At 48.2% G+C, this 15,186-nt stretch overlaps 1 protein-coding gene across 1 annotated transcript in view; it reads left to right on the forward strand.

Annotated features, from left to right (window-relative positions):
- The window catches only part of myom3 (myomesin 3), a 55,103-nt gene extending 40,181 nt beyond the window's left edge, over positions 1-14,922 (forward strand). Inside the window, exons 25-36 of the mRNA XM_055656028.1 lie at positions 437-581; positions 1,312-1,371; positions 2,611-2,678; positions 2,768-2,878; positions 4,046-4,133; positions 5,244-5,282; positions 7,243-7,348; positions 8,063-8,226; positions 9,871-9,907; positions 11,465-11,487; positions 12,857-12,912; positions 14,496-14,922. Coding sequence (XP_055512003.1) covers positions 437-581; positions 1,312-1,371; positions 2,611-2,678; positions 2,768-2,878; positions 4,046-4,133; positions 5,244-5,282; positions 7,243-7,348; positions 8,063-8,226; positions 9,871-9,907; positions 11,465-11,487; positions 12,857-12,912; positions 14,496-14,750 — 1,152 coding nt within the window. The 3' untranslated portion in view covers positions 14,751-14,922. The remainder of the gene's footprint in view (positions 1-436; positions 582-1,311; positions 1,372-2,610; positions 2,679-2,767; positions 2,879-4,045; positions 4,134-5,243; positions 5,283-7,242; positions 7,349-8,062; positions 8,227-9,870; positions 9,908-11,464; positions 11,488-12,856; positions 12,913-14,495) is intronic.
- The last annotated feature ends 264 nt before the right edge of the window (positions 14,923-15,186 follow it).

Raw genomic sequence — 15,186 nt, forward strand, 5'->3', positions numbered from 1 at the left:
TTCTTCAGACTGAAGGAGTCACGTGTAGCTCATATGAGAAATGGACACCAACATCCTTTGTAGCTTTGATCTCATGATTAATTATTCACTAAATGTGAACTCCTGCCAGTGGTTGGATTTGTATGGAAGGGTGGGTGTGAAGATGAGACATCAAAGGGGAGAAAATGAAGGAAAATGGAGAATAAATCATTGATAGCCAGGGGAAGGTGACGAGGAAACGTACACAGATAAATGTAATTAGGAAGACAGTCAGACTGGTTGGAGAACTAGGATGGAGAGGTGGGGGGTGGACTTGAAGTTAGAGAAGTCAGCAGCAAGTAATGCATTTGTATAGCCTCCGTGAATGTTGGGGGGGAGATTTTTGCACGGCCCATGTATTGTATATATTTCTCTCCTGAATAAAGTACATTTTGAACTAAAATTCTCTTCCTCACAGACTCACAGAATCAACTTTGATAGAGCCAGTGGCCTTGTGGAGATAATAATTCAGAACTTCACTGAAGCTGACCAGGGCTCGTACACGGCCCAGTTACAGGACGGAAAGGCCACGGGCCAGTTCACCCTGGTCTTGATCGATGACAGTAAGTTGCCACCGACACGCTTCCCGTCCCATCCACTCACTGCTGGCTGGTGCAAATAGTTACAAATTAGATCAATGAATTAATAGCATTGCATGAAGCATGGTGCAATAGTAGTTGTAGGAAGGAACTGCAGATGCTGGTTTACACTGAAGATAGACACAAAGTGCTGGAGTAACGGGTAGCATCTCTGGAGAGAAGGAATGGGCGACGTTTCGGATTGAGACCCTTCTGAGTCTGACAGAGAAACGTCACGCATTCCTTCTCTCCAGAGATGCTGCCTGTCCCGGCTGAGTTACTCCAGCACTTTGTGTCTACCTTCAGTGTAAACCAGCATCTGCAGTTCCTTCCTACACATTCCCTCTAAAACCTTTACTATCAATATATCTATCCAAATATCGGACTGTAAACGCCTATCTCACCAGGGACTAACTCCACTGAACGTTTTTCCTTCCATTATTTATTATGTAAAAGAATATGTGTGTTATGATTGTGTTTATAATTTGTTTGGTTGTTTTGTTGTTTGTCTTTTTGCACAAAAGTCCGCGAGCATTGCCACTTTCATTTCACTGCACATCTCGTATGTGTATGTGACAAATAAACTTGACTTGACTTGACTTGATATTATGAACACATTAATGAGAATGTATTTTGAGGGTGGTTTTTCACTCAGGATTCCAGCATCTGCCGCCTCGTGAGATTTTGTTGAATTTTTGTTCCAATTTCCTTTCAGAGTTCCGGGCCCTTTTGTCAGAGTGTGATTTCCAGAGGAACGAGTGGAGGAGGAAACAAGGTTAGAGCGCGTGCGTGTGTAGGAACTACACCCATTTCAGAATAATACTGTTTCAAGCCGATAACTCGACACTAGCACTGGCAATAAATAAATAAACAAACAAACAGTGCACATTTCCAGCCCCTTATCTCATTGGCCACGCTCGGCTGCACATCGATGTCAATCTGGTGGCGCGGGGCCCAGATCCGGTAAACAGCGATGGCGGGTGCAGCCAGGGAACATCTTTGGTTACTTGCAGGCTTCAAAAGTCAAAACTCGGGGGTAAATAGGAAAATGCAAAGATATTTGAAGTTGGCAAGGAGCAACGCTAGGGGTAGAGCTACAAACCTACTGTGTCGTGCTGTTAAAACGCTCTTCCATCTTCCTCTAGTCGTGGGGGTGGGGGATTGGGAGGGGCCTGACAAGTGGAATAGCCGAGGGTCTCTCTTCATCTAAACCTGGCCCTTAATATTGGGCCCATAACTGCTCACGTCTGGCCCTGGTGTCATTGGCAGCTTTTACTGCCCCCTGGTGGGTGTCCTGGGCTGTGAAGCAAGTGGGTCAAGGATGGATGGGGCAGGGAGGAGAGTAAACTCATCTGGTCAACAGCTAGTTAACAAACCCAGCGCATTGGCAGTGGGTCAGGGCATCAGAGAAAGGGGGCATCCTGCTCCCTCCCTGACAGAAATGAGAGGACTCGTCAGGCTTATATATATATATATATATATACATACAGAACCAGCTGGAAACACTCACTGGGTCAGTCTGCATCTGTGGGAAGAGACGCAAGGTTTCAGGTCTGCTCTTACCCCCACCCTCACCCCTACCCCTGCCCACCCCCCCTCTCTCCCACACCACCCTCTGCCCCTCACCCCCACCCTTATCCCCCCCTCTGTCCCCACTCCCCATCCCCCCTCCCCCCTCCCCACTCCCCATCTCCCCCTCCCCTCCCCTCCCCCCCCCCCCCCTCCCCAAACACACACCCCCCCCCCCCCCCCCCCCCCCCCCCCCCCCCCCTCCCCACTCCTCCCCTCTCCTCCCCTCCCCACCCCTCCCCTTTACCCCTCTCCTCCCCCCCCCCCCCACCCCCCCTCCCCCCCTCCCCCCCCCCCCCCCCCCCCCCCCTCCCCCCCCCCCCCCCCCCCCAACTCCCCCCTCCCCCCTCCCCATTGCGTTCCCCACCACCACATTTCAAAGTTTCACTCTTCCTGCATTTTCTATGACATTAAAACTCCCAAACCTCTCCATTCACAACTGCAGGGCCTTATTTCGAGAAATACCTGTCCTGGGTGGTGACTGATGACTGTGAGACCCTGCTCACCTGCAAGGTATGACCAGGTCCTGTGAAGGACCATTGCTGACGTTTAATCTTCAGGTAATCCAGGTTTGATATCTGTCTGCTCTGCCCATTCAACAGGTGACCAACACCAGGTGCCAGACCCAGGTCACATGGAGCAAGGATGGGCAGCCGCTGACCCAGCCGACCTACGACCCCAACACAGGAACCAGCGCCCTCGTGATCCCACAGGTGTGTCACCTGTGACCTTTGACCCTCCCTGTTCCTGGCCCTTGTTTAAATTATGGATAATGTGCCTGCTTTAGTGTAGTTTTTTGTCACGTGTACCGAGGTACAGTGAAAAGCTTTCTATGTTTCGTTAACGGAACAACCAGTTAACGGAAAGACTATACATGATCGCGATCAAGCCGTCCACATTGTACAGTTTAGTTTGGTTTGGTTTGGAGATACAGCGTGGAAACAGGCCCTTCAGCCCATCGAGTCCGTGCAGACCAACGACCAGCCCGTACGCTATTTCTAGACGACACACTAGGGACAAGTTACAGAAGCTGATTAAGCTACAAACCCGCACATATTTGTGGGAGGAAACTGGAGAAAACCCACCTGGTCACGGGGAGAACGTGCAAACTCCGTACAGTCAGCACCCGTAGTCAGGATTGAACCCGGGTTTCTGGCGCTGTGAGGCAGCAACTCTACCGCTGCGCCATCCTGCGCCCCAAATGCAACGCTGAATAGGTTCTCTGATACTTTCATATCCATGTTCCTTGTTGCTTTTAGCTCAATAGATGTCCTGATGACCATTATCTGAACTGTAGGTAGATAAAAATGCTGGAGAAACTCAGCGTGTGAGGCAGCATCTATGGAGCCAAGGAAATAAGTGACAATTCAGGTCGAGACCCGAAACGTCACCTTTTCCATCGCTGCCCCATCCGCTGAGTTCCTCCAGCATTTTTATCTACCTTAGATTTTTCCAGCATCTGCAGTTCCTTCTTAAACATTATCTGAACCTTTGCAAGATGACACAACAAACTGCAGATGCTGGAATCTTGAGAAAACCACAAGGTGCTGGAGGAACTCAGCGGATCAGGCAGCATCTCTGGAGGAAATGATTGACAAAGTCTTGGGGCAAGTTCCTGAAGAAGAGCCCTGACCCAAAACGTTGACTTTCCCTTCTCTCCACAGTTGCTGCCTGACCCGCTGAGTTCCTCCAGCACTTTGTGTTTGTTACTCAAGATTCCTGCACCTGCATTCACTTGTGTCTCCAGAGCACGTTGACCATATCAGACCAACCACCATCTCACGGACAGACTGGTAGAGAGAGATCACACAGCAGGAAACCCCAGCCTCGGTTTTCCAGGGCGTTTTGTTTTCGAGTTTACAATGTTATTTCTCTTCTAGATCACCAAAATCGATGAAGGTGTTTACAAAGTTGTGGTATCTGATGAGAGAGGAGAGGACACCAGTGTTCTGAAGATACTTGATCAAGGTATAGGAGCAGAATTAGGCCATTCAGCCCATCAAGTCTACTCCATAGAAACATAGAAATTAGGTGCAGGAGTAGAGGCCATTTGGCCCTTCGAGCCTGCACCGCCATTCAATATGGTCATTGGCTGATCATCCAACTCAGTATCCCGTACCTGCCTTCTCTCCATACCCCCTGATCCCCTTAGCCACAAGGGCCACATCTAACTCCCTCTTAAATATAGCCAATGAACTGTGGCCTCAACTACCCTCTGCGGCAGAGAGTTCCAGAGATTCACCACTCTCTGTGTGAAAAAAGTTCTTCTCATCTCGGTTATAAAGGATTTCCCCCTTATCCTTAAGCTGTGACCCCTTGTCCTGGACTTCCCTAACATCGGGAACAATCTTCCTGCATCTAGCCTGTCCAACCCCTTAAGAATTCAATCATTCAATCCACCATTCAGACCACCATTCAATCATGGCTGATCTATCTCTCCCTCCTAACCCCATTCTCCTGCCTTTTCCCCATAACCCCGACACCCGCACTGATCAAGAATCTATCTATCTCTGCTTTAAATATATCCATTGACTTGGCCTCCACAGCCGTCTGTGGCAATGAGTTCCACAGATTCACAGACCATCTGATCTCAGAGGCTGAGGGGTGACCTCATTGAGCTGTACAAGACTACGAGGGGCATGGATAAAGTGATCTCAGGGTAGAGGATTCTAAAACTAGAGAGCACAGGCAGAGGGTGAGAGGGGAGAGATTTACGTGGGACCTCAGGGGCAACACTTTCATTCAGAGAGTAGTCATTCCGTATCTGGAATGAGCTGCCAGAGGAACCTACAGAAGTGGGAACAATTGTGACTTTCAAATGACATTTCCAAAGATATATGGATAGGAAGGATTTAGAAGGATATGGGCCAAATGCAGGCATGTGGGCCTAGCCAAGTATGCCCAGTATGCTAACTTACTTGGCATGGACACGTGGGCCAAAGGGCCTGTTTCCGTGCTGTACAGCTCTGTGACTATTAAAATAAAATGTAATATTATTTTCTAATGAGCTTTGGTGGGAACATCAGGAGCATTTGTTGCGTTAATTGTTGCATTAACTCTGCGTCTAATTTGTTGCAGTGTTTGACGACATTCTCCGGGAAATCTGCACTATTGCTGGTGAGTACTTTTAAATGAAAGAACATCTTGCATTTTACTAGCGCCTTTCGGTCTCTGGATATCTCTGTAATCAACCAGTCAAATGCTGTTGCTCTATCTTTGCGTACGGTTTTGGTCTCCAAATCTGAGGAAGGACATTATTGCCATAGAGGGAGTGCAGAGAAGGTTCACCAGACTGATTCCTGCGATGTCGGGACTGTCTTATGAAGAAAGACTGGATAGACTTGGTGTATACTCTCTAGAATTTAGGAGATCTTATAGAAACTTTCAAAATTCTTAGGGGTTGGACAGGCTAGATGCAGGAAGATTGTTCCCGATGTTGGGGAAGTCCAGGACAAGGGGTCACAGCTTAAGGATAAGGGGGAAATCCTTTAAAACCGAGATGAGGAGAACTTTTTTCACACAGAGAATGGTGAATCTCTGGAACTCTCTGCCACAGAGGGCAGTTGAGGCCAGTTCATTGGCTATATTTAAGAGGGAGTTAGATGTGGCCCTTGTGGCTAAGGGGATCAGGGGGTATGGAGAGAAGGCAGGTACGGGATACTGAGTTGGATGATCAGCCATGATCATATTGAATGGCGGTGCAGGCTCGAAGGGCCGAATGGCCTCTACTCCTGCACCTAATTTCTATGTTTCTATGTTTCTATCACCATGTTTCATCAAAGTATCATTCATTCAGTCATTCAGTCATTCATGTTTCTGCTGGTCACATTCACGCCACCTTGAGCCAGTGATCAATATCTCCCCCAGCCCCTGGATGAGGAAATCTCTCCACACCCGATTTACTGAAAAAAAACTTCAGGCAATGGAAATCTGAAATAAAATGCCGCCATGCTGGAAACACCAGACTCGTTGGACAGTGTACGTTTGAGCAGGGACCAGGGTTCATGACTCAGATCAATGGAAGGACACACTTGAGAAGAAAGGTCCTGACCCCAAACGCCATCTATCCATGTTCTCCACAGATACTGCCTGACCCGCTGAGTTACTCCAGCACTCTGTGAAACGTCACCTACCCATGTTCTCCATAGATGCTGCCTGACCCGCTGAGTTACTCCAGCACTCTGTGAAACGTCACCTACCCATGTTCTCCACAGATGCTGCCTGACCCGCTGAGTTACTCCAGCACTCTGTGAAATGTCACCTATCCATGTTCTCCACAGATGCTGCCCGTCCCGCTGAGTTACTCCAGCACTCTGTGAAACGTCACCTATCCATGTTCTCCACAGATGCTGCCTGACCCGCTGAGTTACTCCAGCACAATTGTATTATTTCTGGTCCATTTATTGCTGGTTTGAATGAGTAACTCCACAAGATGTTTTTCCAACTTTCTCCATCACAAATTCCATCAGTCTGAAGATGGTTGAAAATGATTTATATTCTATGAACTTCCTGAACAAAAATGTAGACACAAAAAAGTTGACATTGCTGGAAATACAAAGTGCTGGAAGAACCCAGTGGGTCAGGCAGCATCTGCGGAGGGAACGGACAGACCGCATATGGGTTGGGAACTTTCTTCTGAAGATGGGACGCCACCCGAAACATCACCATCTTTTTTCTCCAGTGATGCTGCCTGACCCGCTGAGTTACTCCAGCATTTAGTTTAGCTTAGTTTAGTTTAGTTTAGAGACACAGCGCGGAAACAGGCCCTTCGGCCAACCGGGTCCAACCAGCGATCCCCGCACACTAACACTATCCTACACACACTGGGGACAATTTTACATTTACACCAAGACAATTAACCTACAAACCTGCACGTCTTTGGAGTGTGGGAGGAAACTGAAGATTTCGGAGAAAACCCACGCAAGTCACGGGGAGAACGTGCAAACTCCGTATAGACAGCACCCGTAGTCAGGATCGAACCCGGGTCTCTGGCGCTGTGAGGCAACAGCTCTACCCGCTGCGCCACCGTGCCGCCTGTATCTACCACTGTTAATTACCTGTACATCTTCTCCCACAGGTTCTACAGCTTCGGATCTAAAGATGCAGCCAACGGCCGAGGGAATAAAGATTTACTCCTCACTGAAGTACAACATGGATTATATGAAGAAATCCTGGGCCTTAAAGTGAGTGGCAACTCTGAGTAAACTCCACAAATACTAGGAGTGAAAATTAAATAAAACATTAGCTGGAGAAGAGGGGAGAGGAGGGAAAGAATCTCGCTCAGTATATGAAGGGAATGTGGAGCTGACAGCCAGGGGGTGGTGAAGGGGGAACCTCGTCGAATGGAGGAAGACTCAGACAGCCAATAACTCTCCCTTCTTACCTGTGTCCAGCCAACGCCAGGCTGCTCAGCACTCTAATCTGCCACTGCTCACCTGTGAAACATCTCACCTGTGAAACATCTCACCTGTGCAACATCTCACCTGTGCAACATCTCACCTGTGCAAATAACATCTCACCTGTGAAATATCAACATCTCACCTGTGCAACATCTCACCTGTGCAACATCTCACCTGTGCAACATCTCACCTGTGCAACATCTCACCTGTGCATCATCTCACCTGTGCAACATCTCACCTGTGCAACATCTCACCCGTGCAACATCTCACCTGTGCAACATCTCACCTGTGCAACATCTCACCTGTGAAACTCACCTGTGAAATACCTGTACAACATCTCACCTGTGCATCATCTCACCTGTGCAACATCTCACCTGTGCAACATCTCACCTGTGCAACATCTCACCTGTGCATCATCTCTCACCTGTGCATCATCTCACCTGTACAACACCATGAGAACACCCTGTGGCTATAACTAACATGTGGTCCTTTCTTCAGCAATAAGACCCTGGAGTCTCAGGACAGGAGGAGGATTGGATCAGATAATCATGAGGTTTGGCTTCAGATCTTCAACCCGACAGAAGCGGACAAGGGCAAGTACACACTGGAGATGTTTGTGGGGAAACTGACACACAAACGCGAGCTCAACTTATCACAGAAAGGTAACTGCGCGACCAAATATATTCCTAGATGTGGACAAACTATTACATGTCTACAAGTTGTTCGACTGTGGCATATTTAGTGCAGTTTAGTTTATTGTCACGTGTACTGAGGTACAGTGAAAAGATTTGTCATGTGCTAACCAGTCAGCGGAAAGACAACATAATGTTGGGAAGAAGATGTTGACCTTTTTATTTTTTTACAACAAAATTTATTCAATAATTAAAAATAATATTTACACTACAATAAAACAAGCCAGAACCCACCACCATAAATACAATACAAACATATATCCATAATAAACTATTATACAACTATGATACAATCCTTATTGAGGATACATTCAACACCCTGCGGAGCCCAGCGGTCCCTGAACTCCCTCAGGGTGCCCACAGACAGGGCGTATTCCCTTTCTAACCCCACCCGGGAACGGACGTAACCCCGGTAAAGGGGCAGGCAGCTGGCCCGGGTAGAGCCCTCCGCCGCCTGGCGCCGTGACTCGCGGATGGCCAGCTTGGCCAGGCCCAGGAGCAACCCAACCAGGACATCTTCAGCCCTACCCTCTCCCCTACGCACAGGGTGTCCAAAGATGAGGATGGTGGGTGAAAAATGCAGCCAGAAGGCAAGGAGCAGCCCCTTTAGATATTCAAACAGTGGCTGCAGCCTCACGCACTCCATGTACACGTGGTACACAGACTCTTCCAGCCCGCAACAGTGGCAGGCGGCTGGCGAGTCTGTGAACCGCGAGAGATGCACGTTGTAGGGAACTCCTCGGGTGCAATACCTTCCTTCCCAGGTCCCCAATGTAGAGGGGGAGAATCCCTGCGTAGAGGGACCCCCCACCGGGGCAAGATGTTGACCTTGGAGGGAATGTTCTGCGTATTTCTTAAATTGATACCTGGACATAAAGGTATAATTCTATGGAAATATGAGATGTTCAGGGGGTGCTTTCTTTGAAATTTAGACTCATTGAGTGAAATGTTTTCCCCAAAAAAAGATTTTTTTTAATGTAATGACATTACATTTTGATGAGATGTAAAAATCTCATCGTTTAACAAACACTCTGTTTCCATCTGAGATTGGTGGATGTTTCATGACCAGAACTGTTGAGGAATATATACAAGGAGAAAGGTTAGATCACAGATGAATGGAGACACAAGGAAATGCAGATGCTGGAACCTTCAGAAAAAAACACAAAGTGCTGGAGGAACTCAGCGGGTCAGGCAGCATCTGCGGAGGGAATGTTTCATTTCAGTTTAGTTAGTGTCACGTGTGTACCGAGGTACAGTGAAAAGCTTTTGTTGTGTGCTAACCAATCAGCGGAAAGACAACACATGATTACGTGTATGTGATAGATAGACCCTTCTTCAGATCCGATCCAAAACTTTGTCTGTCCATTCCCTCCACAGATGCTGGCTGATCCGCTGAGTTCCTCCAGCACTTTGTGTTTTGCTTCAGGTTCCAGCATCTGCAGTTCCTCGTGTCTCCATTTATCTGTGATCTAATCTTTCTGAGTTCCTTGTGGTTAGATCACCTGTGGTTAATGCCAGGACAGTTTGAGAAGCTAACTGACCTCCTCCTGGCCTGATGCTCTGAATATTATTCGATATTTCTCTTAATGTTTCATTTGTTGGTTTTATTTTCAGTGTTTGATGAAGTTATTGCTGAATACCAAAGGCTTAAGTAAGATTCTGGTCACTGCTTTTGCTTATGCATGCAACTATGTTCCCTGGCTGAGAGCAGCGTATTGTGTGTCTGAGACCATTAACACCACAGAGGCCGACTTCCAATGTGTTTCTTCATGCTATAAGTATACCACGGAGATCGAATGGCACTTAGCTTGTTTTACAAGTCATACAATTATGGAGTCATACAGCATAGAAATATGCCAAAGATAGACACAGTGCTATAGTAACTCAGCGGGTCAGGCAACACCTGTGGAGAACATGGATAGGTGATGTTTCACAGTGCTGGAGTAACTCAGCGGGTCAGGCAGCATCTGTGGAGAACATGGATAGGTGACGTTTCACAAAGTGCTGGAGTAACTCAGCGGGTCAGGCAGCATCTGTGGAGGACATGGATAGGTGACGTTTCACGGAGTGCTGGAGTAACTCAGCGGGTCAGGCAGCATCTGTGGAGAACATGGATAGGTGATGTTTCACACAGTGCTGGAGTAACTCAGCGGGTCAGGCAGCATCTGTGGAGAACATGGATAGGTGACATTTCACAAAGTGCTGGAGTAACTCAGCGGATCAGGCAGCACCTATGGAGCTAAGGAAATAGGCAACGTTTCGGGCTGAAACCCGTAAGGGTTTCAGCCCGAAACGTTGCCTATTTCCAGAAGGATTTCAGCCTGAAAAGTTGCCTACTTCCTTAGCTCCATAGATGCTGCTGCACCATAACTCAGTGGGTCAGGCAGCATCTGTGGAGAACATGGATAGGTGACGTTTCACAAAGTGCTGGAGTAACTCAGTGGGTCAGGCAGCACCTGTGGAGAACATGGATAGGTGACGTTTCGGGTCGGGAACCTTTCTCAGCTCCAGGGACTTGAGGGATAAAATCAAGGCTGCAACTTGTCACAGTGAGGTTGAGAGCATCTACAATGCAGCAGAGTGCCAGAGTAACACTGCATGTAAAGCCTTTAGCTCCCTCCAACGTTACTGCAGCTGGGGTCCAGATGAACAGAGTAACAGACCATGATACACGTTAGTCCAGCAGATATGCCGGACACGTAACAAAGATGGAAAGAGTCCAGAGAAGATTTACGAGAATGTTGTCAGGGCCTGAGCTACTAGGAGAGGTTGGGTCAGGCTAGGATATTATTCCTTAGAGGCAGGAGGCTGAGGGATGATCTTACAGAGGTGTATAAAATCATCAGGGAGATAGATAGGGTGAATATATAGTATTTTATCCAGGGCGGGGGAGTCAGGAACGAGAGGACAGATGGGAAAGATTTACTAGGAACCTGAGAAGCAACATTTTCACACAGAAGGTGGCGAGTGTATAGAACCAGCTGCCAGGGGAGGTAGGTGAGGCAGAGACTATAACAACACTTGGACAGGAAAGGTTTAGAGGCCAAACACAAGCAGATGAGAGGAGCTTAGATGGGGCACATTGGTCGGCACGGACCAGTCTGTTTTGTTCTGCATTTTCTTCTGAAATAACAACCTACATGCATGTATAAAATGTAGAATCAATTCATCAATGAAGTTCCTGAATTTTATTGCATTTCTCTTTCAGGCAAGCAGCATTTGCAGAGAAAAGTAAGTCGGTTCAACCACTTGTAACTGTTAATGTGTGGTGCTTACACTCGGTCATTTTCTGACTTTGGGGTTCCCCCGTGTTGGGGCCACTGCTCACTGCTCCCTGAAACTGAGGGACAGACTGCCATGGCTAAAGGTGCGATACCTGGCCAGGTGGGGACTGTGGGCTTCAGGCACTGACAGGTGGTGTGTGTCCCTCTCCAATAGTCCCGACCTGTTGTGTGTGTTACAATACAATACAATACAATACAATTTATTTGTCACTTGAACCTCATAGAGGCTCAAGTGAAATGTTGTTTCTGCAGTCATACATACAAGAAAAAAAAGACCCAAGACACAACACAATTTACACAGACATCCATCACAGCGCATCTCCACCTCGCTGTGATGGAAGGCAAAAAAAACGTATCTCTCCCCTGCACTTCCCTCTCCCCCCGATGTCAGAGTCAAAGTCAGAGCCCCAGAGCCCCCGGCGGGCGATAACAATTGTCCCGCGGCCATTAACGCCGCGCCGGGTGGTGCAAGGCCGCGCTCCGGGTCTTGGTGTTGGAGCCCCCGGCGGGCGCTAGCAAAGTCCCACGGCCGTTGAAGCCGCGCGGGGCGATGATGCAAGGCCCCGCTCCAGGTCATCCTCGACCCCGCTACTCGGGCGGGAGAAGTCGTCGTTGCGGAAGCCCCGAAAAGCGGTCTCCCAGCAGGGACCCGCGGGCTCCCGGTGTCACTGTCCACCAGACCTGCGGTTGGAGCCTCCGAATCTCCGAGGGTCGGGTCGCAGCAGCTCGCCACCACAGCTCCACCCGCTCCGAACTCGGCCAGCTCCGCGATGGTGAGTAGCTCCGCAGCTCCGTGACTGGAGCCCCAGGACGTTCCTGCTGGAGGCCGCTCCACGTTGCAGCCCCAGCGACAACGGAGACCCGACAGGGAAAGGTCAGGTTCTCCGTGCAGGGGAAAATTTTTTAAAGTTTCCCCTGCCCCCCCACACACACACACACACACACACACACACACACACACCCCATCAAAAAAATAAAAACTTCATTAAAACGGGACAAAAAATAACAAAAAGACACACGGACTGCAGAGGCCGCTGCGACGTGAGTCGCGCCTGTGTGTGGGCGTCTATCAGAGCCTTCAATCCAAAGTCCTCAACCTGACCAGATAGTTGTGACAGTCTGTTCTTCAGCTTCATAGGACGGCACGCTGGTGCAGTGGGTAGAGCTGCTGCCTCACAGCGGCAGAGACCCGGGTTCGATCCTGACTACGGGTGCTGTCTGTACGGAGTTTGTATGCCCCCTCCCCGCCCCCTCCCCATCCTATATACTATTTGAAATATCAATTTCACTGCCAACATCCCGTCTTGTTCCTTCAGACAGAGCTAAGGTGGCGAAGGGTCTTCCCGATGTTGTTAATGTCATTGAGAACAAGGTAAGGAGCGTTGCTGTGCTGTGCTGTGCGGCTTTATGTCCCTAGGTATATCTGACATGTTGGCCTTCATTGTAAAGGGTTAAAAACAGCGATGTTTTGTTACAAAATAAAACCACAGAGTGTTGGAGTAACTCAGCGGGTGCAGCAGCATCTATGGAGCTAAGGAAATAGGCAACGTTTCGGGCCGAAACCCGTAAGGGTTTCGGCCCGAAACGTTGCCTATTTCCAGAAGGATTTCGGCCCGAAAAGTTGCCTATTTCCTTAGCTCCATAGATACTGCTGCACCATGACGTTTCACAGAGTGCTGGAGTAACTCAGCGTGTCAGGCAGCATCTGTGGAGAACATGGATAGGTGACGTTTCACAGAGTGCTGGAGTAACTCAGCGGGTCAGGCAGCATCTGTGGAGAACATGGATAGGTGACGTTTCACAGAGTGCTGGAGTAACTCAGCGGGTCAGGCATCATCTGAGGAGAACATGGATAGGTGGCATTTTGGGTCAGGACTCGTATTCATACCTAAGGATGAAATGAGGAGGAATTCCTTTAGTTAGAGTTTGGTGAATCTGCGGAATTCATTGCTGATGGCTGTGGAGGCCAAGTCAATGGATCTTTTAAGGTGAAGATAGACATATTCTTGATTAGTACGGGTGTCAGGGGCCACGGGGAGAAAGCAGGAGAATGGGGTTGAGAGGAAAAGATAGGTCAGCCATGATTGAAGGACAGAGTAGACTTGATGGGCCGAATGGCCTAATTCTGCTTCTACAAATGAACTTAGAACGTAACACTGTCAGAGTGAGGCCCAATATAAAATTGGAGGAACAGCACCTCATATGTTGCTTGGACATCTTACACCCCAGCAGCATGAACATTGACTTCTCTAACTCTCTCTGTCCCGCTCCCATCCTAGTTCTGAATGTCCTCCTGATTAAATCTTACAGTGTGCACTTCGTTGTCAACTTCCCCTAGCTAACAATGATCTATTCTGCTCCCCTTTGATCTCTCGTTTTCACAACAAACCCTTCCATATCTCTCATTTCCCTCTCCCCTGACTCTCAGTCTGAAGAAGGGTCTCGACCCCATCCCTTCTCTCTGTAGATGCCGCCTGACCTGTTGAGTTACTCCAGCACTCTGTGTCTATCTCCAGTGTAAACCAGCATCTGCAGTTCCCTCCTGCACATTTTAACTGCTGTTTTGTTTGAGAATTAAGGGCCAGAAGTTTAGGGGCAACATGAGGGGGAACTTCTTTACTCAGAGAGTGGTAGCGGTGTGGAATGAGCTTCCAGTGGAAGTGGTGGAGGCAGGTTCGATTTTATCATTTAAAAATAAATTGGATAGGTATATGGACAGCCATTGATGATCAGCCATGATCATATTGAATGGCGGTGCAGGCTCGAAGGGCCGAATGGCCTACTCCTGCACCTATTTTCTATGTATCTATGACAGGAAAGGAATGGAGGGTTATGGTCTGAGTGCAGGTAGATGGGACTAGGTGAGAGTAAGTGTTTGGCACGGACTAGAAGGGCCTGTTTCTGTGCTGTAATTGTTATATGTTATATGATTATATTGTTTGTTGTGTTCCACAGGCCCTGTACTTGTCCTGCACTGTCTCCGGAGATCCTTCCCCTGAGGTTTGTTGGCTGAAGAACGACAAGGAGGTGGCAGCCAGTGACAACTGTCAGGTCACAGTTGACAAAACCTCCGTCACTTTCAGCATCCAGAAGGTCACGTCTCAAGACTCTGGCAGATACACTCTGTTGGTCAAGAATAAGCATGGCTCAGAATCTGCTGTCATCACTGTTGGTGTGTACAAGTGTGGTGAAGAGGCAACAAAGCAATAACTGCCCAGATACTTGTTACAAACATCCATATCTGGATCAGTGATAGAGGTGGAGTGAAGATTGTCATATCTACCAACAACAGAACAATACAATCCTTACTTCCTGCAGATCAATAGGTCCATAAACGCACAGATAAATATCTAATAATCAATGTTGCTGCAGATCAATAGGTCCATAACACACAGAATAAGCCCTAACAAAATAGCACAGAAGTCTGCAATGCAACCGAACACACAGTCCTTAGAAGATCCTCGCTGCTGAGGTTAATGTTGTGGTGTTTTCAGAGCCAGATAATTGCCGGCTCTTGAATTCCAATAGATAACATTTTAGTTTGTGGTGCTGTTAATGATTTAATTATAACGTTAGTTAATGTAGAAATTACAGCTCTGGTTTTGAGTGGCGTAGGAACCAAACTGAAGAGATTGTGGAACTCGGA

The sequence above is a fragment of the Leucoraja erinacea genome, chromosome 26, assembly GCF_028641065.1.
Source record: "Leucoraja erinacea ecotype New England chromosome 26, Leri_hhj_1, whole genome shotgun sequence".
NCBI classification, from domain to species: domain Eukaryota; kingdom Metazoa; phylum Chordata; class Chondrichthyes; order Rajiformes; family Rajidae; genus Leucoraja; species Leucoraja erinaceus.